Source organism: Parambassis ranga, chromosome 6 (genome assembly GCF_900634625.1).
Source record: "Parambassis ranga chromosome 6, fParRan2.1, whole genome shotgun sequence".
NCBI classification, from domain to species: Eukaryota; Metazoa; Chordata; class Actinopteri; family Ambassidae; genus Parambassis; species Parambassis ranga.
This window is the reverse complement of record NC_041027.1, coordinates 2,225,730-2,237,880: the sequence shown is the minus strand read 5'-3', so window position 1 is coordinate 2,237,880 and position 12,151 is coordinate 2,225,730. Positions and strand designations below refer to the sequence as shown.

The following is a 12,151-nucleotide window of genomic DNA, read 5'->3' as shown; positions in this document are numbered from 1 at the left end:
GGTTGCCATGGATTTTCAAAGGTCAAAGGTTGATCTTTGAATATCCATGGCAACCGGTATGTTTACCTGTATCCGCTCTCTCTGTCCCCTCCTAATGCATTTCCAATGTAAAAACACCCTCTAAAAATCAGCCATTCAACTTTCACCGTGTTCATCTCACAGAGCACATTCCTGCTCAACTTATAGTTTTTTTCAAAAAATTAGTTTTCCAAATATTAAGCAGTTTCTGCATCATTTCTAACATGGGAGTCTCTAGGAGCCCTTCAACGAGGCTCATGTGCCAAATGTATCTGCTCCTACAGACTCCAGTTCAGTCTTAAAACGCTCATCACATGCTGCTCTATCAAACTTGTATTCAGAAGTTTCTAATTCCGGATCGTCTCCACGCGCCAGGCTCTCAAAGTTGGAGTGGTGTTTGAGGTCTCCTCTGCTGTTACCATGGTGACAGGCTGACACACACAGAGGCACGCACAGCTCTGAACCGCTCTGATTCTCCATCAGTTCAGATCAATCCTTCACATCAGCAGTAAAGCAGCGCTTCAGCTGCAGCACTTTTTCTACTTATGACCCCGGTTTATACCGCAGCGTGGAATCTCTGCTCGTACATGTCTGTGGCTGTTTCTCCGCCGGTAGCGATGTGAAATCAGCGAGTTTTATTCTGGTGACTGACTTCCTGTCTGCTCGATGTAGTCGGTGCAAACAGACGCAGATGTACATGTACGAGCAGAGATTCCGTTTGAAAAGTAGAGAAGCAGCTTTAATATGACAGAACATGCGCACAGCGCCGCGCCGCGCTCTCCGTGCGGAATGAATCCGGGCCAAGAGCTTCACCTTTCTAAGTTCTTACCTGTGTTTCAGCAAATGAAGTTCAGAGCGCAGATTCTCCAGCAACTCAGAGAATCCTTCACATCAGCCTTCAGATTCTTTCTGCGTCTTCTTCTGAATAAAATCCTGAAAGTCCTGGAACTTGTCCTGAATCCGGACACTGTCTCTCTGTAGTCAGGGGCGCCCGATAAACATTCAGGGGGACACTTCATGACATGAGGGTGACTTTCAAAGGCATCACAATTCGTGCTGTCATATTTTCAAAAGGCCACGCCCCCTTTCAAAACAATACATAAACCTCATGTAATCTTATGATATATTGTTCATGTTCAGGTTCTCAATCAATCAATCAAGATGGCGCCGGGTACGGACGCCCTGGTGTTTTGGTGCGCTCTGTTTTGTTTGTTTTTGTGCACAAACTGTGTGTCTGCATGCTCTTACACCAGAGAAGAGCTCATGAAGATTTACCATACCTGTGGACTTATCACCAGTTTTTTTAGCATCTGCTGCCGATTTACTACACGTTTTAGTTAAAAAGGTGAGACGCCGGCGCAGAGGGAAGAGAGCTGGTGCGCCTCCGGAGACGTGGGACGCGCACACCGTTACCTGGGATTTTTCTCTCTAACGTCCGCTCACTTAGCAACAAAATGGACGAGCTGACACTGTTGATGGGAAGGAACAGGGACTTTTCTTCATCTTGTGTGTTGTGCTTCACGGAGACCTGGCTTTGTGAACAGATACCGGACTGCGCGCTGCAGCTGGAGGGATTCCAACTCCTCCGAGCGTATCGCCACAGGGAACTCTCCGGTAAAACCAAAGGTGGAGGTGTCTGTTTCTATATCAACAGTGGTTGGTGTACTGATGTGACTGTGATCTCCCAGCACTGCTCTCCTGCTCTGGAATACTTATTCATTCACTGTAAGCCGTTTTACTCTCCACGTGAGTTTGCTTCATTCATTCTGGCCGCTGTTTACATCTCGCCCGGTGCGGACGTGCACGAGGCTCAGCGTGCACTCGCGGATCAGATCCTGTGTTTGGAGCAAACATATAATTATTGTCCTTGGTGACTTTAATAAAGGAAACCTGAGCAAAGAACTCCCGAAGTACAAACAGCTGATCAAATGCCCGACCAGAGAGGAGAACACACTGGATCACTGTTACACCACAATAAGCGAGGCATATCGCGCAGTGGCCCGTGCAGCTCTTGGACTATCTGACCACGTGATGGTCCATCTGATTCCTGCGTACAGACAGAGGCTGAAGCTCTCCAAACCTGTGGTGAGGACATCTAAAAAGTGGACCAGCCAGGCTGTGGAGGAGCTTCGCTCCTGTTTTGAGACAACGGACTGGGAGGTGTTCAGGGCTGCCACTGATAGTCTTGATGAGTATACAGACACTGTGACGTCATATATACAGTACTGTGAGGACAGTATTGTGCCAACACGCACCAGGGTGAGTTATAACAATGACAAACCCTGGTTCACAGCTAAACTCAACCTGGCTCTTCACTACATCCTGCAGCATCTGGACTCCCCGGGAACCTATGCTAGGATCCTGTTTGTGGACTTCAGCTCTGCTTTCAACACAATCTGCCCAGCTCTCCTCCAAGACAAGCTGTCCCTGCTGCATGTTCCAGACTCCATCTGCCGGTGGATCACTGACCTCCTGACAGACAGGAGACAGCATGTGAGGCTGGGGGCGAATGTCTCGGAAACAAGGACCATCAGCACCGGTACCCCCCCAAGGCTGTGTACTTTCCCCTCTGCTCTTCTCCCTGTACACCAACTGCTGCACCTCCAGTCTGTCAAGCTGATTAAGTTTGCTGACGACACCACCCTCATTGGACTCATCTCAGACGGGGATGAGTCTGCCTACAGGATGGAGGTGGACCGTCTGGTGTCCTGGTGTGCTGACAACAACCTGGAGCTGAATGCCCAGAAGACAGTGGAGATGACAGTAGACTTTCGGAAAGTGCCAGCTCCATCACCCCCCCTCACCCTGACAGACACCCCCATCTCCACAGTGGACTCTTTCCGCTTCCTGGGTACCACCATCACCCAGGACCTCAAGTGGGAGCTCACCATCAGCTCCCTCATCAAAAAGGCCAAGCAGAGGATGTACTTCCTGCGGCAGCTGAGGAAACTCAAGGTGCCAGCCAGGATGATGGTTCAGTTCTACACGGCCATCATTGAGTCCATCCTCACCTCCTCCATCACAGTGTGGTACGCTGGGGCCACTGCCAGGGACAGGCACAGACTGCAGCGTGTTGTGCGCTCTGCTGAGAAGGTGATCGGCTGCAGCCTGCCATCTATCGAGGACCTGTACGTCCCCAGGACTCTGAGGCGTGCAGGTCGGATCACAGCTGACCCTTCTCACCCTGGACACGGACTCTTTGAGCCACTCCCCTCAGGCAGGAGGTTACGGTCCATTCGGACCAGAACCTCACGCCACAAGAACAGCTTCTTCCCCTCTGCTGTTGAACTGTTAAACTGTAATTAATGCACTGCTCTGCACTGTCTTCAGAAGGTCACTTTAGTATAGTCACTGCACAATGACGACTATTTGCACTGTTTACTCCATCTTGCACTACTTGCACACGAGTACCACCTCACCGATCCATGTGGTACCTGTTACATTCGATCATATAAGGGTCTATGTTTACCATTTCATCTGCACAGTATTTTATGTTCTGTTCATTGTATGTCTGTTACACCATGTCAGTCATGTAAATTTAGCCTTACTGTAGTTTATTTACTTAATTTTATCTTAGTTTTTATCTTATTGCATGTTAATTGTTATATGTTCTTTGTATGCACCAATCACTAAGGCAAATTCCTAGTAATGTGAACCCCCTTCACTTACATGGCAATAAACACGATTCTGATTCTGATTCTGATTCTGATGTTTAAATAAATCATGGACCAGAAGTCTTCTGTCTAAACGCTTCATCTTACTCTGGTTTCCCTCTGAACACAGGCTGTGTTGGAAGAATTCTCGAAGGAACCTGTGTCAGCAGCATGGCCTGCTGGACTTTGTGGAGACAGTCTGTCCATATGTCTTACTATGGACATATATGTGATGTCACTCCGATGATCTCATCCATGATATGTTACTGTGAAGTATGATTGTGCCTGTGCCTGCTCTAAGATGTGTGTGAGTATTCTGAGAAGCTGTCTGTTAGATAACAGAGGGTAAAAGACCGCAGGCTGGTTGGAGGCTCATGTTTCCAGAACCAGAACCTGAGCCTATAATGTTTGCAGCAGGTTAGTAGCTCTGCACTTGGTCCACAGACACCTGGCCGTGGTCGTCGTGGTGATAAGGCAGGTGATGGGGGTCTATGTAAGCTCCAACCTGGTCATGGTAGGCGTAGTTCAGCTCCCCCAGGTCATCGGTGGGGGTGTGGTCTCTGCCAGCCAGCAGATCGGTCCGTTTCAGAGCGCGGCCTTCTCCAAATGCACGGTACAGATACTCCGCCATGACGAACAGCGCCACCTGCAGAGAGGCGGAAACACTCAGTGTGATGGAGCTAGAGTAACATAAGTTACCGTCCAGACTCACTGTATGAGACAGCCTCTAGTGGACACTGGAGGAACTGCAGTTTGTGCTGCTTGGTCTCAGTACCTACCTCAGTACCTCATCTACTAACAGATACAGAGCTGCGCTGATCTTCCTTCTTCTTCACCCTTAATAAATATTTATGTCATATAACCACAAACAGGCCGCCATGTTGATTCAAAACCATCCAATCAGAAGCAGACAGGAAGTGCTGACACGTCAAAGTGATCTGCTGGTGACTCAGTGAAGACACACACAAACCCTCAGACTGTGACAAAGGCGTGTTTGCGCCCTCTGCAGGCAGTGCAGTGTTACTACCTGCAGTAACAGCAGGGCGACGTCCATGGCGATGATGGTCAGGGAGTTCTCCTGCAGCCAATCACTGAACGTCTGACTGCAGCCCTGAAAGCCACAAACCCAGCAGCATCATGGGTAAAACATCACAGCACACCAGCGACACGAAACACAGGAGGTTAAGAGTGTGTGTGTGTCAGAGTGTGTGTGTGTGTATGGGAGGAGAGCGCTCGTCTGGTTGGACTGAAGGACACCTGTTGACAGGAAACAGGAAGTACAGCTGTTCAGCCATATGCAGGTTGGGGGGTTGAATCTGGAATCACTGCTGTAAACACATCCTCAATATCATAACTTCACAGATTGGTCAGGATCCTCTGTTTATCAGAAAGAAGAGGTGGCAGAACGCAACTGACCAATCAGAATCCAGTATTCAGCTCCACTGACCCTGAAGTGGTCTCGGCTCATGTTAAATGACCTCATGCTTATGAATAAAGTGACTGTAAATCAGACTGAACTCTGGGATTATTTCTCTGTAACAGAGCAGCCACAGCAGCTGGCCTGAGAGTCAGTCACAGTGTGTGTGTCAGTGTGTGTGTGTGTGTGTGTGTCAGTGTGTGTCAGTGTGTGTGTGTGTGTGTGTGTGTGTGTGTGTGTGTGTGTGTGTGCGTGTGTGTGTGCGCGCGCGCGTGTGTGTGCGTGTGTGTGCGTGTGCGTGCGTGCGTGTGTGTGTGTTGTCAGGTTGGAGAGCTGACCAGAGACCTACAGACGTCACAGCGGGAGCTGTCCACTGCCACCGAGAAGCTAGCGCTGAGAGAGGAAGATACCGAAACACTCCAGAACGGTAAACACTATCAATCCAACTATAGATTGGATTTATAGAGATTCCTTTTGATCAGATCCTACATGAATACATCTTCTCATATTTGTACAATTAGGAGGAAAAACATTTTTGTGTTCTCTCTTTTGAGTGAAAAAGTGTGCCTCTGTGTGTTGCAGAGATGCAGAGTCGGCAGGCATTACTTGTCCAGCTGCAGGAGGAAGCCGAGTGGCTGCGAGCACAGCTGAAGCAGATGGAGCTGGATAAAGACTCCCAGCTGACCAGCCTGAAGGAGGAGCTGCTCAGTCAAACACAGCAGCTAGATAGCTGCCAGGCACGGGTCAGCAACTATATACAATAGAAGAAACACCTGTGCTTCTGCTGGTGCAAATTTACATGCAGTGTAAAGAGACATTCTCATTGATTGGTTTACAGCATGTACTGTTTGGTATGTGTTGTACAGGTCTCGTACCTGGAGGTGGAGGTGGAAACCCTGACGGAACAGCTTCACAGCCCTGAAGTGTGTGAGGAGGATCAAAATGGCAGTGTGACCGTGGACGACCTGGATCATGTCCAGAAAGTAAACCGAGAGCTGGAGCAGCAGCTCAGCGACAAGAACAGGGTCAGCCTTTTTTTAATGAATAACATTATAAGCACATAGGACAAGATCAAATAATTCTTTATTAGTCCAACAAAGGAGACATTCTCTACAGATAAATGCACACAAGCATTTACAATTTCATGCAACACACTGATTGTTGTTGTTGTTTTGCAGACCATCAAGCAGCTGCAGCAGAGACTGGCAGAGCTGAAGAGGACTCTGCAGAAAGAACTGGTAAGACAGCAAGTCTCTTATGGACTACGCTTACATGCACAGCAGTACTCTGAGTTGTAATCGTCATGTGAGCTGTAATCACATGACTTTAATCAAAATGCGGTGTGCATGTCAACATAGGCTTTTTGTTAACGCAGGATCAAATGACTAGTGAATTTTTGAGGCTTTCTGTTCACTGAGAGCTGAAGAGTCTATGTGCCTCATACTGTTTGTCCTCTGCAGAAACTAAAGCCTGAGCCAGAAGCTGAAGGGAGGGAGAAATTGTTAGAAAGCCGAGCAGAGAAACAAGAGAAGGTTTGTCCAGACCCTCCACCAGCATCCACTCCGAGCCCCCCGACCTCCAACACCACAGTGACTAACACCTCAGACCTCAACGACTCACGGGAAATCAACTTTGAGTATCTCAAGCATGTTGTCCTCAAGTTCATGTCATCTAGAGATGCCGAGGTGAAGCATCATAGCTGTTTGGTTTTGGAACACTACAGTCGATTGATATGCATCGGCAGTGTTGGGCTGAATCTGTTCTGTGTCTCGCCCTGTTAGGCTTATCAGCTCATTCGAGCTGTAGCTGTGCTGCTGAACTTCAGTCGCGAGGAAGAGGAAATGCTGAAGCAAACCCTGGAGTACAAGGTCAGTCCTAACACTCCCTGTGATCAGCTTTTATCCTTCGTGGCCTCTTCCTAATCAGCAAGCAAGCTCATTTGTTGAATATAATAATGAGCAATTTTATCTCTGACTCAGAGGAACGAAATGAATTGATTGTGTTCTCTGTAAATAACTCTGAATAATAACAGTGGGATTCAAAGGTTGATGGGCTTTTATTTTGTTATTCAGTCAGATTCTTAATCTACGATGTACCAACAGACTATTGTCTCAAATTTAGGAATCTTCTTCCTAAATCTGATTATCTTCAGTACATAACATGTCAAAACAAAACAGTCTGTGTCTTATTTCTATCGATGTCAATTAACCGTTTAGTATATTAATATACATAACTTATTTTAGTGCAACTTGACCTCTAAATGACACGAAATACTTGAAAAGGGTGGAATTTATTTATTTATTGCCAATGTGGTCAGCTGTCCTTAAACCAGAGGTGCAGGCCCTATAACATGTTTATAGTTCTCTTTTAATTCATATGTTCTCTGTGCTCTAGATGTCATGGTTTGGATCCAAGCCCTCTCCTAAGGGGACCATCCGGCCTTCAATCTCAGGCACTTCAACCAACTGGAGCTGATGAGCAGCAGAAAGAGTTGAAAGGGATGGAGAGAAAAGAAACCATGGACCACCTCCTCCTTCCTGTGTGGCTCCCATCACTGGGCAGGACTCTTTTTTTGTTGGAACATCAACATGACTTGGAAGGAGTCTTTACTGGACAGATAGTAGAGCCTTTAATTACTGAAGGATTTAGTTATTCTTTATTTTAAAAAGCACATAGGGCTTCTCTAAGGAAAATGTGTCGTTTTAATTACCTGTACAGGATACTGAAGCTACTTTGGCTTAAGTATCAATGGGAGCTTATTTAATGGTATCTTTTAAATGGTTATAACTGTCACACTGGCATCGAAGGACCAAATTGCCTCTTTCAAATGACAAGTTAAGCTAGTAAATCTACAAAGATCTTCAGGATCAAGGGACTCCAGGCTGACAGAAAGATTTGCTTCACAAACGTAACAGTGAAATGTAATCGTACTAAAAAAAATGTCAACAAAAATCACAGAGGCCCTCATCCTACCTGTTACTTCTAAAATATAACACTGGGAATAGAATTTGCACAGACCTGAACAGCTAAAATGTAAGTAACGTTGTATGATCTATGGACCATTAAGGCCCTTTAACATCAGTGTGAATGATATGGATGCTAACGATGTGATAAAATAAGAGAATGCTATGTAAATGACTGGAGGACATGCTCTACCTTTACCTGCCTTTGCTAATATAAATGTAATTACATTCCACATGTCTATTTATATATAGAAATATGTACATACTGTATGCATTGAGAACTTTATAAATCAGTGGATGTAAATGGTTTGATGTGATCGGTTTGCAGTATTTATCACCACCATCATCAGATTGTCATTCCCATCACAATGCCCACTCCTGACAGTGACACAAGTCACAACACATGTGACAGTTTCTCGGCCATTTGAAATTTTACTGGTTTAATTTGTTCTTTGTGTATCGGGATGCAGGAGCACATTTTATATGCAGAACTGTCATCGTCTTGTGTTACTAACAACAGGTAGCAGACTGATGTAGTCGCACAGACTCCATTGGGTTATATACTGTCTCTATGAGAATCAAACAAAGGAAACATGAGAACGGTGAATGCACTTTTTAACCTGATTGATTCTGCTGTGAAAAACCTTAAAACAACAACTGTACAATCACTGCAGCTCTTCTTTTTGTCTTTGATTTTTATGATCGCTGCCACTACTGTGGTTTGCGTTCCCATGTTTATTATAAATAAATCAGAAATCACTAAATCTAACATTTCTGATGTCTTATTTTGAATGACTGAATCTACCTAATATTATCATGTGTGTGTAGAAACGCCAGGCAGTTAAAGGAAAGTAAAACGAGTACCTTAACACCAAGAAACACAGTCAAGTGACCAAAGAGAGAAAAAGCAGAAAGCAATCAATACTTCATGCAAAGTCCAATCCTTCAGTGGAACCACTGTGTAAGGCTGACAACGCCCCCTGGTGGTTGTTAAATATTTTGCAGTCAGGGTGAAAAAAGTTTCATCGCTCTAATGTGTACAATATGATAAAAATAGAAACATAGAAAACTTTCAAAAGTGTGATAATACTGATAATCCAGAGCGACACTAAAATAATGCTACAAAGCAGACTGAATTCATATTAAATGAATCCTCCCTGTCGCTGTTTTAATTAGTGTGGACTCAGCTCAGCTCAAGCATGTTTTTCTGCAGTAAAATGGTAAAATTACAATAAATAAAGTTTGATTAATTAAAAACGTAAAATGTTAACAATATTTTTACAGCTGTCCAGAGGTGTTGCCATTCTCACCAAAAAATGTGAGCCCCACCTCCATAGATATTGAACTGTTTACATGTTTCCAGCCTCTATAAATTTACAGTGCTCAAAAAACAAATAAATAAAGGAAACATTTAAAGAAGAGGCAGTTATCAAGGCAAGCCCTATAAAGGAGAGGTTCTGCAGGTGCTGACACATTGATCATTTTTATATTATTTTGTTCTCAGTGTATTGTGCCCTTGTTATGCTGACTGGTCAAATTGTTGATATTTAAATTTTAAATTTAAAAACTGCTCACATGACGGTTGGTGTTGTCATGACAGCTGGTGGTGTCCTTTGATCTTCCTGCTATATATTTGGAGCTTTGAGGCATTCACACAGTTACTGACTATACATCCACGGTTCACTGCGACACACGGATCTACGGTCACTTCACATCGGGAATAGACCTCGCATAGTGTAAGTCTACAGAACAACTTCAAACACCAGCACAAACTAGTCTATTCTTCTTGTATAACTTTGCTTACTGTTCCACACAGGCTTTGCTTCTTGCTGTCATGGCCCAGAGACAAAACGCAAGAGTGGGATTCAAGGGTCCTCTTCAGGTTCCAGAGAAACACTCCATCATCCGCAAGCTTGGCCTGCTGAATAATTCCCTCATGGCCAGGAACAACCACGTTGAGGATGAGAACAGCAGACTGTTGGACATCTCCAAGAGACTGAGGAAGCTTCTGGAGATCAGTGGAAGACACTCCAAGCAGCAGACCGAGGAGTTCATCAAAAGCAACGCTGCCAAGGACGCAAAGATCGCCAAGCTTGAGGCAGACCTGCGAGTCCAAGCTCAGCAACACCAGGAGGTCGTCCGTGAGCTGGAGGACCGGAGCACGTCCCTCTCCAGCCGGAACAAAGATCTGGAGGACGAAAACAGCCGACTGTTGGCTGTCAACAAAACGCTGAAGAAACATCTTCGGGACAAATTCTACAAGGAGCAGAGCGAAGCCACAACCTCTGCTGACAATGAGAGCGCCCTCAAAGCACAACTGGAGCAGATGAGACAGTTGCTGGAGGCCGAGAGGCAGAAGAACAAGTCCCTTCAAGAAGAGGCCTCATCTCAGCTGCTGGAGGGGGAGAGGAGAACAACGTCCTGAAAGAGGCCACACACCTGATAACTGTACATAGGAGCCTGTGAACATAGTTTTTAATTGTTATTTTTTATGTTTGACCTGTTTTGCTGCAATATGTGATGCTGTCAATTAAATATGAGAATATCATTGAATATATAAAAGTGTTGTTCTCTCAATGCACGTGCTGTTTAAAACAATTATATCTGAAATAGTAATATATAATACATAATATAATACATATTTTTTAACATAATTTTGAAAGTGTAAACACTTTATTTTGAGCACATTTTAAGATTTGTAGTATTAAGTGGTGGTAATGACATATCCAAGTGAAATAATGAGCAGCTGGTGGGCTTTAGGGCTAAGGTGGCTCTGCAGTGCAGAAGCACACATTTTAAACTATAGCATTATTTGATTTTATTTATATATTTCTTCATACCCACATGGTTCTTTTAAAATTGTGCGGCTGCCATTTGCATCATCACTGTAAACTGTGCTTCCACCACAAGAGGGCAGCACCTCACAGTCAGTCAATACGGTCTGACTGGAGATATGACTGCTAAATTCAATTCAATTACAGTAAAGGCTGAAGACGCCAGCGGCAACAGCTGTTTCAAATGTGCAGACAAAAGGCACTGACCTGTGTGGGAACAGATCTTCAGGAGCATGTATTTGGTTGAAAATAGGCACTTCCTTCTTTTTGAAGCCTTTCAGCTACTATTGTGATTCCTTTAAAGGTGCTTTCTTGATCTTTTCTCAGCAACAGCACATTGCACCTCGGCAGATTCAGGTTCCACAGCATGTTGCTCATCCTCCATTGTCAATGAATTATGAGTGCCGCTTCAAACAGAAAGATTAAGATTAAGAAACCTTTATTAGTCCCACAATGGGGAAATTGCATTTTTGCAACGGCATACAGACAGCAAGGGATAAGTTAAGAGAAAGATATATACATTATAAAATAGACTACCAATAAATAAAAGTGAAGAATAGCAAAAAGTAGGAAAAAAGGAGACATTAAGCAGCAGCCGGTCTCCACCAGCGCCGGAAGTAACATTTCATATCAGCTTGTCAATGTCCATACAACCATCAAAGCGAATGATCATCCACTCCATTCAATTTCCATGAACTCATTGAAAAGTCCGAGCCTCATCATTGGATGGAATGCAGCACACTGTAGTCATTGTAGTGTGGCGAATATTATCATGTGTGTGTATTCCTCTCCTTTACAGGGCTTGTCTTGATAACTGCCTCTCATTTCCACCTGTTGTCTGGTCCATTTGCACAACAGCAGCTAAAATGGATCCACAATCAGTGTTGATCCTAACTGGACAGGCTGATGCAGAGCTGCCAACTTTTCCAAAAACCTTGGAGTGAGATTCAACTCATTTTGTGGCATTCTGGCAGTTTGTGGGGCCAAAACCCATTGATACAGGAGGCCTACTGGAGATGGACATTATTGGTTATATTCTGTGAAACAGAGACAGCTGAAGGTCCACCCCAGGATCATTTGGATTAAGGTGTGATTCCTTGTATTCAATTGTTTTGTCACAGGCTCTGCTGACAGAAACATAGGGGTGAGTGAAGCTAAAAGGAAGAATACCCGTCTATGTCACTTTTTCTTTATTAGTGATTCTGGGTAGAATGACACATTGTGTTAAAAAAAGCTGCACTTTGTTTAAGATGGACCACAAGTATG

At 44.7% G+C, this 12,151-nt stretch overlaps 1 protein-coding gene across 1 annotated transcript in view; it reads left to right on the top strand.

Annotated features, from left to right (window-relative positions):
• The window catches only part of LOC114437811 (golgin subfamily A member 1-like), a 34,818-nt gene extending 27,186 nt beyond the window's left edge, over positions 1–7,632 (top strand). Inside the window, exons 7-13 of the mRNA XM_028408743.1 lie at positions 5,413–5,515; positions 5,671–5,831; positions 5,955–6,113; positions 6,267–6,326; positions 6,549–6,773; positions 6,870–6,956; positions 7,483–7,632. Coding sequence (XP_028264544.1) covers positions 5,413–5,515; positions 5,671–5,831; positions 5,955–6,113; positions 6,267–6,326; positions 6,549–6,773; positions 6,870–6,956; positions 7,483–7,563 — 876 coding nt within the window. The 3' untranslated portion in view covers positions 7,564–7,632. The remainder of the gene's footprint in view (positions 1–5,412; positions 5,516–5,670; positions 5,832–5,954; positions 6,114–6,266; positions 6,327–6,548; positions 6,774–6,869; positions 6,957–7,482) is intronic.
• The last annotated feature ends 4,519 nt before the right edge of the window (positions 7,633–12,151 follow it).